Source organism: Schistocerca serialis, chromosome 2 (genome assembly GCF_023864345.2).
Source record: "Schistocerca serialis cubense isolate TAMUIC-IGC-003099 chromosome 2, iqSchSeri2.2, whole genome shotgun sequence".
Taxonomy (NCBI): domain Eukaryota; kingdom Metazoa; phylum Arthropoda; class Insecta; order Orthoptera; family Acrididae; genus Schistocerca; species Schistocerca serialis.
Window position 1 is genome coordinate 438,177,272 of NC_064639.1, and position 22,716 is coordinate 438,199,987.

Consider the following 22,716-nt stretch of genomic DNA (forward strand, 5'->3'; position numbering starts at 1 on the left):
AATGGTAATATCAGCCTGGAAGGTCTGGTGTAAGTCTTTTGAGATACAAAAGGATTATTCTGATAGATCATCTTCTTGTTGACACATCAGCTGATTTGACTCCATCAGGCTTTCACCTCTTCCCCGAGCTCAAAATTTTCCTTGGTGGGTGAAGATTCTCTTCAAACAAAGAACTGACAGCCAAAGTTGATGGGCATTTTGCTTGCTAGGATGGATCAAATTTTTGAGATGGGATCAAGGCATTGGAACATCGCTGAACCAAGTGCATTAGTGTACAGGGAAACTACACTGAAAAATTAAGTTTCATTGAGATACTTCATTTCTTTCCATTCCATTCCAAAAACTTTTCAAACTTCCCTTATATAAGAGCTTTGTCAGTTTGGAAAAATTTTGTAAGATGAAATATCTTTTCAAATGTAATCTTCAAATAACTAACCTGCAGGAAAGCACTAATGAAATTTGCCAAACGGACAGCCATTTTAGCTTCATTAACAAACTGCTCCTCTGCTCCGCTAGCAAAATCCCCAGGTAACGTCAATTCTTGTTTTGTATATCTATAAAAGATACAATCACACAGGCATTACTATTATTGATCACAATTATGTAATTTAATGCACTTCATCTAATTAGCAGAACAATGTAAAGAGAAAACACAAATTCAAATATCTTGTAAGTATTTAAATGTACTTTTATGCATGATTACCGTGAACAAGTTTTTGGATTAACACCATGTATGAAACGAAGTGCCTCATCAATGTTCATCTTGTTAGTATGTATTGCAGCCGGTCCAGTGGAAAAATTACGGTATTCATAAAAACGCTCTAAGTACATCTCACGTGTATTAGGGTCTGCACGTTCCCACTGCACAGGCATCTTATGGACCCCTACAATATAAAACATGATACAGAAACCAAAAATATTTGCATGTCTGAAGTTCACTTAAGCTTTGATTAAGGAAAGAATACAGCATCACTAATTATCATTTAAAAACACTAGGTGGGTTATAAAGTAAGAACAGAAACAAAGAAACGTCAACTCATGGGCATAAATAATAGTAAATCAGTGTTTCAGAATCCGGAATCCATAAATAGTAACCCACTGGGCAAGATACTGCTAGACTGAAAAAGTTTTGTCTGCGTCAACCGGTGCAACACCCCACGCTTTACATGTCAGCAGATGAGCCAAACTGTAACTTACAGCAGTCTGATACTCGCAGAAATACCATGAAATATACAAAAGAATACATGAGTGCCAAACACCCTCACAACAGAACTTCATGCTTTATATGCATTTCAAGTTTTTGAAAAACATTGTGACAAACAAGTGGATTGTTTCCAGTGGTTGTTTCTCCATCCATAAAAATTACCAATTTTTTTTTGCAAAGTTTTATCTTCCAATACATTTACCAAGTCACACACAGTGCTTCCTTAAAATTCTTAAAATCCTATTTAGACTTATTTTCACTTTTATTTATTATTCAGGTTCCTATTTGAAGAGCTTTGATCCATTTGTAAAATTAGTTTTCATTAGGGCACTGTTAATTAAAAGTTACAGATAACTGAAGTTAGCACAATAGTTCACTACAAACAAAAACCCAGGAGTGATCTACACCATTTGAAAATTAAGCATTTCCACTTTCCTGTAAAGTATTTTAAATTAATTAATTATCTTCACAACAATTAAAACTGAAATTCAGCACCAGTACCATTTGCCACTGCAGATTTTGTTAAAATCTGCTAGATTCTGGACACTGACTCTTACTTATGCTATCTTAAATTTTCTGTTAAGTTTAACATACAGCATTAATTAATTAACTCACTAATTAACAATATCATGTAATTGATTTTGTTTTGGAATATGGCACCTATTCAATTAAATGTGGGGATTCACAATACAGAAGAAAAATAGGGTCAATGTACTTTTATAAATTTGTAACCAGCATCATCTTCTGTAATGCAGAATTCCATCTATACTTGTAGATCTTCAAAAACAGTGGATTCCAACCTCGAAAATTTTCAAAGCATTGTATACCTATCAAAATATCAATTTGTTCTTACACCTGTCTATAAGTAGTTGTGCATCAGCCGAAAGTCAGTCTGCAGTTTGAAAGTGAATAGTTAACACGTATCTTGGAGGTGCTCTCTGTGTTTTACTCAAACCATAATTACATAGATTCTGCACATGAGAATACACAATATGTTCACAGCAAAATTCAAGAACTTTAAAGTGAAAAAGTATTTGCTCTGATTACAGTACCTCTAATTAATGAACACTGTGATTGAACTGTGTTGCACTTGTCAGGAGGGTGTAATGTTATTGTCATTGAAACTAGCTATTGTTGGGCTCAGTAAATCAATTCATGGATTCATTTAAATGAACCATCTCAAATAGTAATTATATTTTATAAACTGAAAAAGGACTGTGCTAAATGTGAACTGTGTCGTTTTGTAGATAAATGTGAACTGTCTATTTTCTGCCCCATTGATAACTTTATCACTGTGATTGCACAAAGTGATCTGTAAGCTTGCTCTAAATATTTTTTGTAGTGTAAAAACTGATCACTGTAGTAAATCGGTGAACTCCACAGGGAATAAAGTACACATTAATGTCAACTAAATTGTTGGTGTCAAGTACATTTTTGAACGCCACCAGTACATACTGATGGGAACTTCCAGCTTCAAGGTGACCAAGAGGAGCTGTTACCAAGCTGAAGCTATGAATTATAAGTCAGTAATGTCACAATGTCGTTATCAGGAGAAACAAAATTGGCATTCTAGGGAATGGAGCGTGCAGATCCCTCGTTATCAGGAGAAAGAAAACTAGCGTTCTACGAATCGGAGCGTGGAATGTCAGATTCTTTAATCGAGCAGGTAGGTTAGAAAATTTAAAAAGGGAAATGGATTGGTTAAAGTTAGATACAGTGGGAATTAATGAAGTTCGGTGGCAGGAGGAACAAGGCTTATGGTCAGGTGAATCCAGGGTTATAAGTACAAAATCAAATATGGGTAATGCAGGAACAGGTTTAATAATGAATATGCAGATGTCCAGTTCCACATTTAGAAGTAATTAAAAAAAGAGAGCCTAAACTCTGCCAAGGTACTGATTATGCTCCACACTCTTTGGACCTGGTAGTCTGAGCAGTGAGGATGCTTTGACAGTTATGATCCATTCAATGCCCTGTGTGACTACAGTTAAATACAATAAAGCAGACCAGTATATTAACTAAAAACACTTACAATCTATGGCATTTTAACACCAGTTTCATTTGTGAAAGATAAGCCTGTCTCACAAGAATACAAAGCAGTTGGAATTTGATAATACAAGAGTGAGAATGCTGTTTCATTAAATTCTTACTTCATATGAATATATTTATAGTTACACTGTGAAACAAACAAATTACGAAATACTTACATCCAATCTTGAGGCAATCAAATTCATTACTGTACTGCTCATCAGAGGCACGCTCCACGATTTCACCTAAATATGGTCGACGTACAACATTGGGCAAGCGAAATCCTGGTCGGCATCTGCACTGATAGCCCCCACGCCTGAAGCCCCAGCCATGAATTGGTTCACACTGGGGGTGGAAAAATGAAATTAATGGAATGTAAGAAAAAATTACTCTGAAACACAGCGAAACAATGAAAATGAAAAATTAGTAACATTTAATATTTTAATAAATATAGGAATGTAGTAATGCGAGCTTTTGCAATACAACTTGTTTCTATCATATTTCCATTGTTGTAAATATACACTACATTTGTGTTGAATCTACATTACAGACATGATAGTTTCTTGTTTCTGTATACTTTCAAGTACTTGGTGGGGGAAAAAAAGCATGTCACAGACATTAATGAAAAATCACTTACAACATTTAGATAGATGTGAAAATCCATGCAAAACTTATTTAACAATAAATAACATAATTTTCTTGACCTCATTACACCTGCTACTATAGACAATGATTTGCAACTGGAGCTGGCTGACATCTTTTTTGTTAAATTATGGAATGATTGGGTACTGTCACTAAGTGTATTTGATGAAGCATTGACTGAACGTGTACACAAATATGGTGTCATTCACCTTTTGAAATTCTCTCTTGAAGGTGTCAACAAACATTGGTATTCTAATCTTTAGAACATGTGTGTGTGTGTGTGTGTGTGTGTGTGTGTGTGTGTGTGTGTGTGTGTGTGTGTGTGTGTGAGAGAGAGAGAGAGAGAGAGAGAGAGAGAGAGAGAGAGTGTCTTATGATCTGCCCTTACATTATCATTTATCTGTTGCAACAACACACACTATTTCAAAAAATAAATAAATAAAATCCAATACAAAAGACTTGCTGCAAAAATGTATTCCTAAAGTTGCAATATGTCTTAAATGAGATTATCATATCGCTTTTGAACATACAGAAATCCATTACTGTACGAACCAGTGTATATATTATTTACATGATCAATGTGTAGTTTTGTGGTGTCATTGCATATAGTATAGTACCATAATCATGACAATTATCATTATTTTATAGACTTTATAATATTTCACTCTCAAATGTGTTACATTTTATCTTTTAAGGGCACAACAGTGTAATTTAGCATTTCTATTATTTAGCTTGCTTGCAGCATAATCATTCCTAGTTTTATTGCCACTATTGGGTTTTTAAGGGTTCATACACCTTTTGGTAATTTTTTCATGAGTAAATGTGAAACCAGACTATCAGTACATTTAATAAATCAAAGTACACTCAGTATATCATGCTGCACACAACAGTATCAACAAATGACTATTAGACATTATGAAATTTTATGCAAACTATACGGGGCTGGTCCTCAGTAAAGTGTTAAAACACAGAATCGGAACAAACTGTGTTTTTATGAAACCTCAGGAATTGTTATAATTTTTGTCTCTCTGTGTGAAGTGACACAATAACTGAATGCTGAAGTTGTTTAAAGAAAGAAAAAGTTTCTTTTCTTTTTTTTATTTTTAAAATCATTTAAGGAAAATACTTCTTCTGATATTTAATTGAACTTGTATCTGAACATATTCATTCAGCTCTCAAAATACATTGTGCTTTGTTTTTGTAATCCATTCTTTAAAAATATGTACACATGGTATCTCATTATCTCAATCATCTCCAATATATTTTTGTTCAGCAGCAAAATAAAAAAATGTCTCATGCAAAAGATGTTTAGCTACTAGTGGTCATTAACCAGCATCATTGTCTTCCTTGTACATTTACAATGTAGGAAAAGATAGGTTGCTATTTACCGTGAAGATGACATCTTAAGTTGCAGGCAGTAACAATTAAGACACTTACACAAAGCTTTCAGTCACAGCCTTCACCAGAAAATGCGAAACACACACCAGTGGTATTATGGTCCGAGCTGCCGGAGTTGGCGGTCGTGTGTGTGAGGTGTGCTTGCTTGTGTGTATGAACAGTGTATGTTTCTCTTTTGCTTGATGAAGGCTGTGGCTGAAAGCTTCGTGTAAGTCTCTTTTAATTGTGCCTGTCTGCAACTTAAAAGTGTCGTCTTTATGCTAAGTAGCAATCTATCTTTTTCTACATTGTTGCTGTTCCTACCTGGAGTTTCCATTGTTTGATTTTCTTGTACATTTGTTCATTATAGAGATATGAACAGCAATATGCCTTTTTTTAAATAGCTCCCCGCATTTTTAATTTTTTTTATTTGGCAATCCACTTCCTCTCCTCAAGATCTGGTATGAAACATATCATACTGTGTCATACATGTAAAAAAAAAAATGACAAACTCTTCCTTACTAGCACATAATACAGCTACCTGGGCTCACTTGTTCATTTGCTGCAGTTGAAGTACACAAGTGGAAACAAAAGTTATTGTTTTACTGTTCTGCTAACTTACAGTCTCCATTGGTATATATTTTACTCCCACAAATCCTCAACTGAAGAAGGTTGAATGGATGACTGGTGTGCTTTTTCCTTGTGTTTCCAGTTTTTACTGTAAACACCAGCAAGTGGGTGAGTTACATTACCTTGGGTACCTGTACTGTGTGCTGCTACAGCAGAGTTAATAGTCGATTTTGTATTGTGTTTTTAATAATGTCACGCTTACACGAAATGTACACTGTGGTATATTTCTGAACAGGTCTCGAGGAGTGGAAGTGGTTTACCAAATAAAAAGTGTAGGGTGCTATTTAAAAAAGACATCACTTTTTATTTTGCTTCATCCATTAAACTGTAGATTGGCAAATCACTTGGCTCAAGCCTCCAAAGTATCAAATTGCATCACTTTAGTGTTCAACAATAAAAAACTGCTCAGAAATAAACACATGTTCTCAAGAATTCCACCTAGTTGTAACTCACAGAATTTCCTGTTATATCAAATTCTCCTTCTGTACTATAATCTCACATGAGGGAAGTTTCACTCCTCGAAGTTCTATGTGGCTTGTCTCTAAAACCTAATCATCATGTGATAATGCACAAATTAAAGTCCCATTTTAACAAACCATGGACTCAAAGCAGTCACATGCCATGTATGGAGACATGCCATTTCAAAATTCCACTAGGACAGAAACAAATGACACAAACCAAGTCTTACTTTGTACCCCATATCATATAAGAAAAGGAAATTCCACCTATGCTCAATGCATTCTTTCTTACTGTCAAGCACATGTATCAAAATTGTGAGTGATTTGTACACAAGCCCTACTCCACAAACCGACTCACCACAAAAAGCCACTTGCATACTTGTGCATTTCCTCAAGTACTCTCGCCTTGCTTGCGTCACTCCACCTACGAACTACACTTACACAAATTTTTTAAAAAAACCATAATTCATAATATACATGAATCCTGACATTATTATTTCTTATTACCTGATGGTTCTCATCATTAAATGGAAAACTAGGTTATAGGAGAAGGAAACCTTAGTAAAAACATTGTTATAAAAGAGTGTGAGGATTTATTAGTTAATTTTTTATGTTACAAAAAAAATTTAGCTTTGTCATCAGAAGCTAAAAAATTCACAGATGAACAAACAGTGAAGTAGCATACCTCAGTGGTGTCCTTCTTGCAGCGGGCTGTGTCTGCAAAACGATTTGGACCATCGTTTCCTTTTCCCTTTGGGCACTGGTTGATATCTATTCTGTCAAAATCCAATTCCAGAACAGCAGCAGCTGTGTACCTTGCAAGGAATAAATGTGAGATATAAATATTGAGCACTGTATGTTTGAAATAACAGTGATTTTTTTTTTTTTTTTTTTTTTTTTTTTTTTTTTTTTTTGTGGGTGGGGGGTGGGGGGGTGGGGGGGGGGGGGGGGAGCAACACTGTCTAGTACTTACTTAGGGTATTCAATGTGCCTGAAGCCTGTATGTCGAGGGTATATATCTGCGATGGGCACAACAGCTGCCACTAACCATTTATTAGAGCGACCACAGTCGAAATAAGGTCTTGTCCAGTTTACAGGTCCAGGATACTCATCAGCTCCTATATAAATGCAGAAAAGAGCAAACATCAAGTCTACACAATTAAAAATTACACAATTCATTTATTATACAACTGAGAGCATAAAACATATGTCTATGAACTAATTATGCAATACACTAGTCAAATCAGTTACGGGATCAAGTCTTCCTAAGGAGAATGTTGTTATTAAGACAGACAGGGATGAACTGCTTGCTTTTACTACACGAAAAGGAACAGTCTGTTCCACTCTCTTCAGAATATCTACTAGACATATGGCTAAAATGTGTGACGCTGGACATGTGCCGAGACCCCTGAAGTTGCCAGTGTTCAGTGCTAGTGAAAAAGACGCTGTAATTATTTACTAGAATCTGTAGCACAGGAAGCAAGGTATAGAAGCTGGTCATCAGTGGCTGCATGACTTAGTCATTGGAGTACTCCAAGATGTAATTTCACAAATCTTGATCCCTTTCAAATAACAAGATGTATTAGAAAAAGATTGAGGAGAGGTTGCACATGAGCAACTTACATCAGTGATGGTCATATCACCTCTTGCTCAAAATGCATCTGAAATGGCGCTTAATGCAACCTGACTGCAATGAAACTTACAAACAGCATTGAGTTGCTGAATATCACACCAAATTCCACTCCGTTTTTGTATCATAATAGGACAATATTGTGTGTCACAAGAAGACACTGAAAATCCAAAAGATGTTCAGTGAGGAAATACTGTGCATTGAAGAATATCTGAATGTAGGGAAAAACAACAACTACAACTACAAAAGCTACTAGTACTACTACTATGAAAGATGAAAGCTCAGCTTCAAGTTTGAGCTTGCATTAAGCTGTAATCTGCAGGAAGTTTCATAACAGAATACATGTTACTGCAGAATTAATTATTCATTCCAGAAGCAACCCTGAGAAAGTGGGCAAAGAATTCTCTGCCGTATTGTTCATCCCAAGGATGCTAGTCTCCAGGACAGCCTTTGCAGAACTGGAGAACGAAGAGCAGGGTTCTGAGATGCACACAGATAAATCAAATGATAAAATCACAACAAATGAGAGAGATGAATTCTCCTCTGAGTCTAGTTCCTGCACACAGTTAAAATTTATGAGGATACTCTTAAAAGCTTATTTTTGCATAAAATATTTGTAAGATACACTAGAAATTTAGACAAGTGGTCAACAAGAAAATGGCTAGATTTCTATGCTGGGCTAAACAGCGATTTCAAAGTATAAATATGCATTAATTTTGAGGCAAGAATTAATTAATAACTGTTAAGTAATACTTGCCAAACATTGTTCCACAGAACATTACAGTTCTTCAGCCATTTTTATTGATGTCACAATGCTTACCGTAAGGTTCTTGTCCAGACCGGCACAGATAACATACCTGCAGTCTTTGATAATTTTGTGAATCACCACGAGGACAATATGTGAAAACATAATGATCACTCTCAGCAGTGTGTAACATGATGTTCTGCTGATGTGATTTCCAGATGTAGGATTTATGCACATTAAAATCATTAGAGCTCAACTTTACAGTCATAACAAATTAAATAAATTTTATTGTGTAACATCTAAATTTCATAAAGTCAGTTTGTGGTATGGTATTTTAAAACATATTTGTGAGTAAAGATACATTTCCATGAGCCCAAAGAGTTGTCATTTCAATTTTTTTCATACTATTTAGATGTCTCTTCTAGTCACCATTCACAGCTGCTATGAATTAGACTTTCAGAGGTGTTTGCTAGAAGTAGACTTTCAGAAGACTCAAGTGTCACACTGCTTTTCACTTATTGGTGTCAAAATAGTGTGCACGTATGGAATTATTACTCAATGGCACCTGGATAAGATGAGCAAAGTTTCAACCTGTCAGTTATTTCTCTTTTCTCTTCTGCGACTCCCTTCATTTCTTTAGTCCTTCTTTAGTTTCGATATTTCTTACTTCACAGTGAATTTATCATCATATTTTAAATCCATATCAAGTATACCATGCACTTTAACAATCACATTCATGCTATTTGCACCATGTACAGTAGCATACATATATATGAAATATGTTACAGGTCACTGACTTCTGGTCAACTGACACTGGTGAACTGCATCTTGTCATCTATTTCTGATCTTCATGAATGAAAATTATATGCCTGCTAATGCTGAAATTTACAACTGTGATCTCGACCTGAGTTTTCATCCATCAGCGTGGTGAAAGGGTAAGACACTTATATGGTTTTTTCTTTTGTTTACGAAGTATGTTCAATTAAAAAAATCTTAAAATTTTCCTTTGTCGTATGTGAAAACCAAATGTGTCTCACAGTTAATACCACATAACTACACATTGATTTGTGGGAGAAAGGGAAAGGTCAAAAATTTAGCAGAAATCAGCAAGGGCAAGATACACTGGATTCAATGCCAAAGCATCAACTACAACAAAAGTGGTGTTTCCCATATCAAGGACACCAAAGATTAAAGCTAGAATGCACAAAATTTCAAATTATTAAATGTTTCCAGCGAAGGAACAACATATGAAAATACCAACACAACATTTGGAGATTATCTGGCGGACAGGAAGAGCAGCAATCTGCAGTTGTGCAATGAATGACAGCTAGCTTTAGATGTAGAAAAATGTAAGTGAATGTGGATCAGTAGGAAAAACAAAACCATAATGTCTGGTTACAGCATTAATAGTGTACTGTTTGACACAGTCACATTGCTTAAATATCTGGGCGTAATGTTGTGAAGCGATATCACATGGAACGAGCATGTGAGGATTGTGCAGGGGAAGACGAATGGTTGACTTTGGTTTATTGGAGTGATCTATTCTTGAGTACTGCTTGAGTGGTGGAATCCACACCAGGTCAGATCGAAAGAAGACATCAAAGCAATTCAGAAGTGAGCTGCTAGATTTGCTACCAGTGGGTTTGATCAGCATGCAAGTCTTATGTATATGCTTCAGGAAACTCAAGTTAGGATCCTTGGAGTGGGGAAAAAAATCATTCATTTGAAGAACACTACTGAGAAAGTTTAGAGAGCCAGCATTTGAAGTTGACTGCAGAATGATCCTGCTGCCGCCAACATACATTTTGTGTAGGGATCATGAAGATTAGATATGAGAAATTAGGGCTCGTTTGCAGGCATAGAGACACTCGTTTTTCCCCTGCTTTATCTGTGAGTTAAACAGAAAAGGAAATGATTGGTAGCGGTACTGCATATCCTCTGCTACGCAACGCAGCTTTCAGAGTATGTATGTAGATGTAAATGGTGATTACCAATTATGCAGTGGAATACAAAACGTAAAACAACTGGAATCTTGTAACAAACAACACTGTGCCTTAAAAGGCATCTTATTTGAAAGTAAACACTTCCATCTTTAGAATCTGTCAATCAACTCCAACAAACAAGGACCTCATACAGTTTGTGGGATACTGCAGTGCCTGTGTTGTCCAGAAGCATGATGCAGTGTTGCTTTGGGCATGCATATATGTCTGAAGGAGCAGGCACTGCAGTGACTATAGCTGTATGAAATACATGAAATGTATTTGCAGTTATGAATATGGACAACCACCAACAGTAATGTGCAAGTTGTAGACACATGGTTGATGACATGGAAGTTTGGGTCTGGCTGTGAGGCATTCTTGGATAGCTTGCGATAAGTGGAAAATCCGGGTTCAAGTCCCGGTCTGGTACAAATTGGTGTCAGTCTGTTATATAGCTGACTGTTCTCAATATTTGCAGCTGCAAATACATTTCACGTATTTCGTACAATCTGTTACCATAGGCCAAACAGGGATTTCTGATTTCAGGTCAGATGGGGAATTTAAACCAGAGGCAGTCTTGACAATGTAATATTCACAGATGCACATTTATATTAATCTGTGCCACCTGCAGAACTTTAGGGATCTCTTGGACACTCAAGTGTGCACTAGTTGCAAGGAGCAACAACTTAGCTAGTAAAGTAGGTGTCACATGTATATGAACGTTTTAAATTTTATTTTATACTTCTCGTCACAGATGTATTTTGTTCCACCTGGTTATACCTCCCAGAAAGGAAAGTCTCTGTTGTAGACTAACCTCAGAAAAGGATGTAAATATTCAAGTGACTCAGATGGGAGAAAAGGTGAAACAGACAACTAGCAGACTGCAGCAGTTCAAGATTCGTATCACAACAGAAACACACCCAATGGGTCACCAATTTTGTTAATTATACACATAGTTGCAGTATATACTTAGATGTAACAAATGCTGCACTAGTACGAAGTGGTTCTCCATAGTTTTCAAGAAATCTAGAGCCATAGTTTTATGAGCCTGTTGAATACCATACAAAAACACCAGCTGTTGAGCAGCAACACTCCTGCAACCAACCTACAAGTCTGTCTGTCTGTCTGTACAGTATGTACTGAATACAAGTCTCAATATTTTGTTTCTAATCTTCTATGAAACACTTATATTGCTACAACAAACCATGATTCTTCAGAAAGGAACAACAATGATAATTATAGTGGGACGTTTGTGGTGAGGTATAATAAGGAAAAGTGATGAAATAAACATTTATTTATTGATACATTCACATGCATTTAAAAAAGTTACTAAAGTCAGTGATTCTTCAATGTTACTGGTAGGCAGACAGCATTCATTTTATAAGTGACACCTTCTGATATACACTTTCAAATTCTTAATAAAAATACCAGATAACATATTGCATTACTATTTACAAGGAATGGCAGTTCAAAATACTTTTTGATGGAAACCATGTGAATTTCAACATAGGAGCTGTCAACTGACACAGTACTGGAGACTGAAGAACAATGGAATCTTCAAGAGATGATATTTCTCTCTAGCCCTGCAGCAATGTAGAAGTATTCTGCAGCTACTTTAGAAAATTTTTTATTTCTATTCTGCTACCTTAGTTGGTAACACTAATGCCACTGCAGACAGCTCGTGCTCTTCTACGGTATTCAATAAGCTCATAAGACTTTAAACATTAGTTTCTTGAAAATGCTTGAGAAGCACTTCATACTTTATATGAATATTTACATCTAAGTACAGGGTGTACATAAAGTCCCTTTTAGTTATTTATTGCACAAGAAATAAACATTGTACAGATGTCAACCATATTGCATTTTGAAGAGAAACTCTGAAAGTTTTTCTTACAAACATTCGATATGCGAACCATGAGTGACGCGGCAGATGTCAATACGGTAATCGAATTCTTGTCATACCCATCCCAGCATGACACCGTTGACTGTGGCAGCCACTTCCCGTATTCTCTCCCGGAACTCTGTTACATCACATGGTAGAGGCAGCACATAAATCAGATCTTTAATCTGTTCCCACAGAAAAAGATACATGGAGTGAGATCTGGTGTTTTTGTCAAACTCCAATATACAGAAAGCTCGCTCCATATCTGAACTTGCCATGTTTGCGATTAGCACTGACTATTGGCAAATTACCAAACTACACTGTGACGGTATACATGAAAACTTTCAGGGGTACTCTTCAAAATGACATAATGTATGATATCTGTACAACGTTTGGTTCTTGTGCAATAAATAATTGAAGTTGTTCCCGGACTTTATATACGTGTTATAACGATGCAAAAGGCGATCAAAATCTGTGACCCGTTAGATTTATGTTTGCATTATCAGTTATTAACAGTAGTATACTTGGATGCTTTTGGATGCCAAATAGTCACAGTTTTCAAGAACACTGTCGAATTCAATGAAATGGCATTGATTTGGAATGCATAATGAACTTGATGAAAGTAAGTGTAAGCATTGAAGGAGGTCCAAAGATTGTAGCTAGTGACTTCTAGTGGTCATCAATCTGCCTAAATGCTGAAAAGTGAACTTGTAGATGATAGCACATAAATTTCTCAGTCAAATCATAGTAATAAGAGGTAATCTGAAACTGCTAGCAAATGATTTGATGATACAATGGCCTAGTACTTACAGCAGGGAAAGAGATTTGGACACAGTGGTACCATATGTGTTTATTGTAAAGTACCTCTGTACTACATGTGTTTATTGGAAGATACCTATAGCAATTCAATAGTTGATGGATCCAAATTCTTAAGCTCAATCAATAAAAAGCTATTTAGAAGGCTGTTGCAATAGCAATTATTACTTGTGTTGAAAAATATTTTAAGAGTTGGAGGTAAGTGTTTTGTTCAGAAAATCAGACAATTAGCGATATGATTCTTAAACTTTTTCTGGCATATATCCTGTATGACAAATTCACAGGAGTATGTTCAGATGTCACGGTAGACACACACAATCTTTGAGTAACAAACTGAACTGTGGTTCTCCGACATGTGGAGGAGCTGATGACTGCGAGTGTGCTGCTCATTTTATACCTTTGAGCTTCTCCTAACAGATCTGCAGCATCAGACCAGGTGACCTGCAGTAGTGTAAAGCCCATTACTGCATTTAGCTCATTATGACTGTTCAGGACCCCCGGAACTTCTAGGCTGATCTTGCCGTTCAACCTTCGCATTTTCATTGCATACTACTTGCGTATGCTTAAACATAACTGCAACAAATTTATTTCCATGATTTAATTTAATAAATATTATAGTTAAATGCCTGAGCCACCATTATAATTAAACATAACCTGGTACAGTTTATTTTTGTTGAGAAATTTTTTAAAGAAGTTTTCCCATTTGCAATCACTAAAAGACAGAAATGAATTAAAGCTATACATTCACAATCTTCTACATAATCTGAATATAGCTGCCTTCACAACAGAAAACATCCACACTCAGCACATTTTATGCTGTCGAAAGATGTTTTTGTACAATTATCCCTTTTAATATCGCACAGTGTTATGTAAAGGACTGATTTAATTCAGACTTCAAGGATTCTTTGTCCTCCCACACTATACACGGTGTCCCAGAAGGAACGGTCAATATTCAGGAATTTTACAGGAATGATCATTTGAATCAAAAAAGTGTAGTAAACATGGACTCTAAAATGCCTACCCTAAGAGCCGTGAGCACTTTTTCATCTTCGATAATATGAAACAAATCTTCTCCAACAGTATCTTCGCTTTCTGTATTGTGGTGGTAGCAGTAGCAAGGACCAAAACATGGAAAAAGTCCAGTAAGCATGAGTTCCTAAGCACAAACCTTCACACTTGGAAGTCCGTTCACTCAAAAGAAATTTGGGCCCACAAAATTAGCTATTTATGCTATTATCTAAAATATTACTGCCACATTTTTGGTTGACATATACGAGGGTTGGAACTTAAATAGTGGCAACTATTTATTCACAACCAATACAAAAGAGTTATTTATTTGCACCTGTTACTGTCCTTCAAAGAAGTCACCAGCATTGTGTAGAACGCATTGCCAGCAATGTGGAAGGTGTAGGATATCGTTAGCAGAGCATGTTCTGTTGACGGTGCGAATGGAGTGGTCGAATCCCTGGAACAGTTCTGAAGCGAATGCCACAAAGTGGTTCCTTCACGTAAAAAAAAAAAAAAAAACACCAATGTATATATGGAGAAGTCTCAAGTATTCTCGCATGTAGAGAGGTACATTGCAATCAGGGCAATACCAAGCTCCCATGTGTGCCAAACCAAGTCTCGAACTCGGGACCTTTGCCTTACGCAGGCAAGTGCTGTACTAACTGAGCTACCCAAGCACGACTCACGCCCCGTCCTCACAGCTTTACTTCTGCCAGAAGTTCTCCTGCTTCTTGCAGGAGAGCTTCTGTAAAGTTTGGAAGGTAGGAGATGAGATACTGGCAGAAGTAAAGCTGTGAGGACAGGGCGTGAGTCGTGCTTTGGTAGCTCAGTTGGTAGAGCACTTGCCCGCGAAAGGCGAAGGTCCCACATTTGAGTCTCGGTCCGGCACACAGTTTTAATCTGCCAGAAAGTTTCATATCAGCACACACCCCGTTGCAGAGTGAAAATCTCATTCCAGGGCAATACCAGTTTATTGCTTTCCTGCTTTCCTTGTAGTAAATTGTCTCGTGTCCTCCAAACAAATCTCAGAAAATTGTGTTGGATGCAGCTTCATCATGAGATTCATTTGTAAAAAAGATAAGATTAAGACAAATAAAACATAACTAAATTTTTGTTATAGCAGCAATATCTGGAGCAACAATATTGGTTGCACTTGAGTAGGTTAACAAGGCAATTATGAATCATCATCTGCAATATAATGATTCTGGAAAATCCTATATTGAATGTGAAAAATGGAAATAGTAAAGGCCTAACCTACCGTCTATTGAAGATGTTGGTTGTGGTGCTAGAACAAAATACGTGTGCGTTCTCTAAAGAAAAATGCAAATTTGTCAGCTGTAGCCATGTTCCAGCCCTGCATATGCATTTCACTCTTCAGTGACTTCAGTATAAGGTGAATGATTATATTTTACCAGGCCACCATCTGTACTCCAGCATTTTATAGTAATTCTTGCCTGATTATATTTTACCAGGCCACCATCTGTACTCCAGCATTTTATAGTAATTCTTGCCAGAGACACAGCTGATAGTGCTGTGTTGTTGCTGATAAATGTGAGATCTAATCTGTGGTGTGACACTTTGTACAACAAGCATGGTTCATTACCTCTGTGTTGGCACATGCTTTAATGCAGGTGCTCATTTTTCCATCACATATTATAAAGGATTTCTAATATTAAAATGTATTGTATTATTAATGTTGAAATGAACTGTCTCTCTAAGGGCTCTAAGTCACAAGTCTAATGATCTAATCAAGTTACTGGAAGGTTTAATTAAATTAATTAATATTCATTTTTCTATGTTGTTTCATTTATAATTCACTAGACACTTTACCTGGAGGTCCATGGAATGTAAACGTCTCGTTGGTATTGTTGGCATAGCGAATTTCCACCTGGTATGTTGTCTTGGTGTCATGCCGTCGGTCAACAGTGTCTGGCAGCCATTTTTTGTACCTAAAGAAAATCACATTATGCCAATACATATGACAAAATAAGCGTTTTCTATAATGAAAAGATCCACTCCACACCTAAACCAGTCTGTCCACTGTAACACAGCGGAAATGTCAAATTTTTGGCTTTTTAAATATTTTATGCAATGATACAGCAGTAAACTCAGAAGGAATTTAATAAAATCCTCACTAGCTGCAGAAGTCTATGGATTTTGGCCAGTGCAGACTGGTAACACTAAAAAGATAATTTGCGCCCACTCCCCACGCCCACCCACCCACCACCCACCCAACAAACAAACACACACACACACACACACACACACACACACACACACACACACAATTAACAATGAACTGATCAATTATCCAATTTGGATTTTAGTTGTAACAGAGGTTTTTGGTTCATTAGAGTTAGATCCAATAAACAGCTGTTCCTTGTGGCAAGTTCTTCACTGCTGTAAGGCAAAAATCAGCACCTTACAGACTTTGACAAGATGTTTAAGTACCCACTGTTTTATGTGGTTTACTTTAATGTGCAGTAGATGGGTTGGTCTTCACTAATACATATGAAGTTGGATGATTATGAGATTCAAAATGCTGAATGCTGTGATCAAGATCTGCTACACTCGTTCAGTACTTACAAACTTTCTCGTAATGCCAGGGTGCAGTACTTACCAGAAACTGCTAATATTTAGTAGTACAAAGAATCAATGAAATGTCCCTACTTATGTCCAAAAATATTCACTCTACAACACATGTTTAATTGGGTGAAAGGCCAACGTTTGAAATACACTCCTGGAAATTGAAATAAGAACACCGTGAATTCATTGTACCAGGAAGGGGAAACTTTATTGACACATTCCTGGGGTCAGATACATCACATGATCACACTGACAGAACCACAGGCACATAAACACAGGCAACAGAGCATGCACAATGTCGGCACTAGTACAGTGTATATCCACCTTTCGCAGCAATGCAGGCTGCTATTCTCCCATGGAGATGATCGTAGAGATGCTGGATGTAGTCCTGTGGAACGGCTTGCCATGCCATTTCCACCTGGCGCCTCAGTTGGACCAGCGTTCGTGCTGGACGTGCAGACCGCGTGAGACGACGCTTCATCCAGTCCCAAACATGCTCAATGGGGGACAGATCCGGAGATCTTGCTGGCCAGGGTAGTTGACTTACACCTTCTAGAGCACGTTGGGTGGCACGGGATACATGCGGACGTGCATTGTCCTGTTGGAACAGCACGTTCCCTTGCCGGTCTAGGAATGGTAGAACGATGGGTTCGATGACAGTTTGGATGTACCGTGCACTATTCAGTGTCCCCTCGACGATCACCAGTGGTGTACGGCCAGTGTAGGAGATCGCTCCCCACACCATGATGCCGGGTGTTGGCCCTGTGTGCCTCGGTCGTATGCAGTCCTGATTGTGGCGCTCACCTGCACGGCGCCAAACACGCATACGACCATCATTGGCACCAAGGCAGAAGCGACTCTCATCGCTGAAGACGACACGTCTCCATTCGTCCCTCCATTCACGCCTGTCGCGACACCACTGGAGGCGGGCTGCACGATGTTGGGGCGTGAGCGGAAGACGGCCTAACGGTGTGCGGGACTGTAGCCCAGCTTCATGGAGACGGTTGCGAATGGTCCTCGCCGATACCCCAGGAGCAACAGTGTTCCTAATTTGCTGGGAAGTGGCGGTGCGGTCCCCTATGGCACTGCGTAGGATCCTACGGTCTTGGCGTGCATCCGTGCGTCGTTGCGGTCCGGTCCCAGGTCGACGGGCACGTGCACCTTCCGCCGACCACTGGCGACAACATCGATGTACTGTGGAGACCTCATGCCCCACGTGTTGAGCAATTCGGCGGTACGTCCACCCGGCCTCCCGCATGCCCACTATACGCCCTCGCTCAAAGTCCGTCAACTGCACATACGGTTCACGTCCACGCTGTCGCGGCATGCTACCAGTGCTAAAGACTGCGATGGAGCTCCGTATGCCACGGCAAACTGGCTGACACTGACGGCGGCGGTGCACAAATGCTGCGCAGCTAGCGCCCCATTCGACGGCCAACACCGCGGTTCCTGGTGTGTCCGCTGTGCCGTGCGTGTGATCATTGCTTGTACAGCCCTCTCGCAGTGTCCGGAGCAAGTATGGTGGGTCTGACACACCGGTGTCAATGTGTTCTATTTTCCATTTCCAGGAGTGTATTTAGGGAATAGCTTGAAACTTTTGAAATCTGCAAGTTGGCCAAAAGCCACCCTCCTGGATGTAGGTCGATTGACATTTCTACTGATTTCTGATGCTGGAAGTTAGTGGCTGATAAAATTATTCTTTGAATACATTGAGCTTATTCAAAATAAGGCATTCTTGAGTGTTTAAAATGGGCCAGTTTTTCCCAATTTTGTATGCTGTGTTGGGACTAAGAACAAGCTCCTTTGAACGGTGTACTGTATTACATCGAGGAGCTCTTAGTCAGATGGAGGAGTTGCTAATGGAAAAACTGAAAGTTTTGTTTCAGTGAAAAGGAGACACTACAAATGTTGCCATGTAAATATAAAGTGGTTTTCCCTTAGTGTAACTCTCAAACTACGTAGCTTTGGGCTGGATTAGCTGTTTTTTGTTTTGTCTGATATTCCTGTGGAGGTAACTATGAATGAGATAGAGTTGATGCACTGATTGTTGGACATGTACATCTTCTAGTCCATCTATTGGCCTCAGAATCTTTCTGAGAGCAATTAGATAGCCACAATGCATATCTCTTTGGAGTAAGTGTAATGACTTTTTTAAAACTTTGCCTTGTGTGTAAATCAGAATCAAAATGATGTTAGAAGTGTAAGGGTGATGAGAATTGATTCGAGTCCACAAATAAACTTTTCCTTGCTCATCAGCGATGTACTATATCACAATTGGTCCCGTATACTGCCCACTATGAGGTATGCATGGATTTTTGCAGTAGATACACGTGAGACTTTGCATAATACCATAATATCAAGCAGGACACTCCATGGTTAGTGTTTACAAAAACTGACTTTATTACTACAACCACAAATACAAACACTGTAGAACAGTGTTAAAAACATTTGGTTCACAAACAGTGAAGAAGACAATGTTATTCAGTGCAAAAACAAGGTATCTTCTTTCTCCGATTGGTGTTGAACTGTTGAAAAAGGTTCACAAACCAGAAATGCTCCACTCTCATGTTTTATGTTCAATTGCCAAATCATATTTACATACTAATTTTGAAATTTCTAGATGAATAGAACACAGCTAACAAAAACGCTCTGAATTACATCCATTTGTGCTTCACACTACAATGAACATTTTATGTTACTGGAGGTGTTATCAAATACACTACTGGCCATTAAAATTGCTACACCAAGAAGAAATGCAGATGATAAATGGGTAGTCATTGGACAAATATATTATTCTAGACTGACATGTGATTACATTTTCACGCAATTTGGGTGCATAGATCCTGAGAAATCAGTACCCAGAACAACCACCTGTGACCATAATAATGGCCTTGATACGCCTGGGGCATTGAGTCAAACAGAGCTTGGATGGCATGTACAGGTACAGCTGCACATGCAGCTTCAACGCAATACCACAGTTCATCAAGAGAGTGACTGGTGTATTGTGACAAGCCAGTTGCTTGGTCACCATTGAGTAGATGTTTTCAATTGGTGAGAGATCTGGAGAATGTGCTGGTCAGGGCAGCAGTCGAACATTTTCTGTATCCAGAAAAGCCCGTACAGGACCTGCAACATGCGGTCGTGCATTATCCTGCTGAAATGTAGGGTTTCACAGGGATCGAATGAAGGGTAGAGCCACGGATCGTAACACATTTGAAAAGTAATGTCCACTGTTCAAAGTACCGTCAATGCAAGCAAGAGGTGGCCTAGACCTGTAACCAATGGCACCCCATACCATCATGCTGGCTGATACGCCAGTATGGCGATGACGAATACATGCTTCCAATGTGCGTTCACTGCGATGTCGCCAAACACGGATGCGACCATCATGATGCTGTAAACAGAACCTGGATTCATCCGAAAAAATGACATTTTGCCATTCATGCACCCAGATTCGACATTGAGTACACCATCGCAGTCGTTCCTGTCTGTGATGCAGCGTCAAGGGTAACTGCAGTCATGGTCTCCGAGCTGATAGTCCATGCTGCTGCAAACGTCGTCGAACTGTTCGTGCAGATGGTTGTTGTCTTGCAAATGTCCCCATCTGTTGACTCAGGGATCAAGATGTGGCTGCACAATCCGTTACAGTCATGCGGATAAGATGCCTGTCATCTCGACTGAGAAGGCCGTTAGGATCCAGCACGGCATTCCGTATTACCCTCCTGAACCCACCGATTCCATACTCTGCTAACAGTCATTGGATCTCAACCAATGCGAGCATCAATGTCGCGATACGATATTCTGCAATCGCGATAGGCTACAATCCGACCTTTATCAAAGTCGGAAACGTGATGGTACACATTTCTCCTCCTTACACGAGGCATCACAACAACATTTCACCAGGCAACGCCGGTCAACTAGGTGTTGCCACCGGCGCCAACCTTGTGTGAATGCTCTGAAAAGCTAATCATTTGCATATCACAGCATCTTATTTCTGTCAGTTAAATTTCACGTCTGTAGCACATCATCTTCATGGTGTAACAATTTAATGGCCAGTAGTGTATTTGGCCAAAAACAAAAATTGACATATTGTGTAGTAGCCTACAAACAAATTTATGGTCATTCGAATTGTTCGGTGCAGATAACTCGGCAAAAGTTCAGTAGATGTCAGTTTTCTAAACAGGATGGAAATTACGTTGTTTATGTTTCCCATAGCAAATGTTTTGCTCTCCTTTCCTTCATCTACACTACGAGGAATGTGAAGGCATATTTCTGCATAAAACTCCAACACATAAGTTATGAAGCACTTCCACTTTCAGTGAAAGACCTACGAGGTGAAGAAGTTCGTATTTTATGTCCGGCACTTGTACGCAGTTCGCAATCCAGATGGTTTTCATCTTACACGAGCGCAATCCAGATGGTTTTCATCTTACACGAGTTCAACATTCAAAGCCAAGCTGATGAAATACAGCATTGGTGAGGCCACAGGTGTGAGTACTTGTTCATAAAGAGCAGATACATGGACTGATCCACAAAAGAGTTATGTATATATAAATGGACAATTTGCTGACCTCATCTGGACAGAGAAATATGTGTTGGCGACAATTCCCTTCCCCTAGAAGGAAAACATCTGGAGGTTTTACTGAGACTTGGATTACTGAGATAATGTTTGATTTAAGGGCTTTTGAAATTTTTGTTGCTGTTAGAGTTATAATTTCTTAAGCAATAACATTAACATCAGTGCCGACAGATATTCATTGGTAAATCTGAATTAATAAAGCAAAACATGTCACAGCAATAGAGCAGCAAGCATGCCAAATCTAGTGGCCCTTGTTCTCCCTATGATTTCTCTTCAACTACAGTAACCTCACTTTGAGCATCCACACTTGAACCTCGAGAATGTCACGCCCTATTTGAGTCTGCCTGAGCAAGTACAAAGGGAGCAATACTCTCAATTTCCAGACCTCTACTGTGGTGTACGTATAACTTGGCTCATGTCCCCTTACACAATTACTTCATTTAAAATGTGTGCTGTGGGACAACTTTCATTAAACATCAAATGTCCTGCTCCCAAAGATAGTGGCAATACCAAAGGTAACTTCAAAAGATATGGGTTTCAACACATTTGGCAGCATAACTAGACAAGCTGGGTATGTCTCTGATGGAATAACTGAAAAGGCTGCATCAATCTGGATCTTATACAAATTATTAGGGAGTAAAAATGCTATCCTTGCCCATTTTTGGCTCATTCTTTCATGTGAACTCAGTTTACACCTGTGCATCTTGCGCCTAGTTGTTGTTCTACTGTACATGCCCCACATGCAAGTAGAGGTATGTGTGTAGGGTTGCTTGGCTCTTCCTGAACACATGCATGCGAGTGATTCCATTCACACCTGTGTTCACGTTGGGTACCCTTGCTTCCGTGTGGGGTAAACTACAGCGACTAGCCGCAATGCGAACAGGTGTAAACACAACTTTATAAATGCTACTGATTCGCCTGTTAGTAAGGCTCTCATCCCATAAACGAAAAACAAACTGGGAACTACCAACATAGTTTCTGCAGAAACAGATCCAAATTGGATTGTTTATTCACTCTGACAAGCTACTGAGATGGCATGGGAATTCAACGCAGATGTTCCTTACTGTAATCCTTATTTAAAAAAGGCCTATGGTAGCATATACTGCCATGACACTGCTGAGCTTAGTGAGGGAAACTGAAATACCCTTTTAA

At 38.6% G+C, this 22,716-nt stretch overlaps 2 protein-coding genes across 2 annotated transcripts in view; one reads left to right on the top strand and one right to left on the bottom strand.

Annotated features, from left to right (window-relative positions):
- The window catches only part of LOC126457309 (uncharacterized), a 61,344-nt gene that overhangs the window by 17,267 nt on the left and 21,361 nt on the right, over nt 1-22,716 (bottom strand). Inside the window, exons 3-8 of the mRNA XM_050093495.1 lie at nt 16,230-16,348; nt 7,313-7,457; nt 7,025-7,154; nt 3,412-3,577; nt 704-884; nt 437-554 (exon numbers count right to left, since the gene is read on the bottom strand). Coding sequence (XP_049949452.1) covers nt 437-554; nt 704-884; nt 3,412-3,577; nt 7,025-7,154; nt 7,313-7,457; nt 16,230-16,348 — 859 coding nt within the window. The remainder of the gene's footprint in view (nt 1-436; nt 555-703; nt 885-3,411; nt 3,578-7,024; nt 7,155-7,312; nt 7,458-16,229; nt 16,349-22,716) is intronic.
- Nucleotides 9,503-22,716, top strand: part of LOC126457310 (heterogeneous nuclear ribonucleoprotein R) — a 114,725-nt gene continuing 101,511 nt past the window's right edge. Inside the window, exon 1 of the mRNA XM_050093499.1 lies at nt 9,503-9,649. The gene's annotated coding sequence lies outside the window, so the exon portion shown is untranslated. The remainder of the gene's footprint in view (nt 9,650-22,716) is intronic.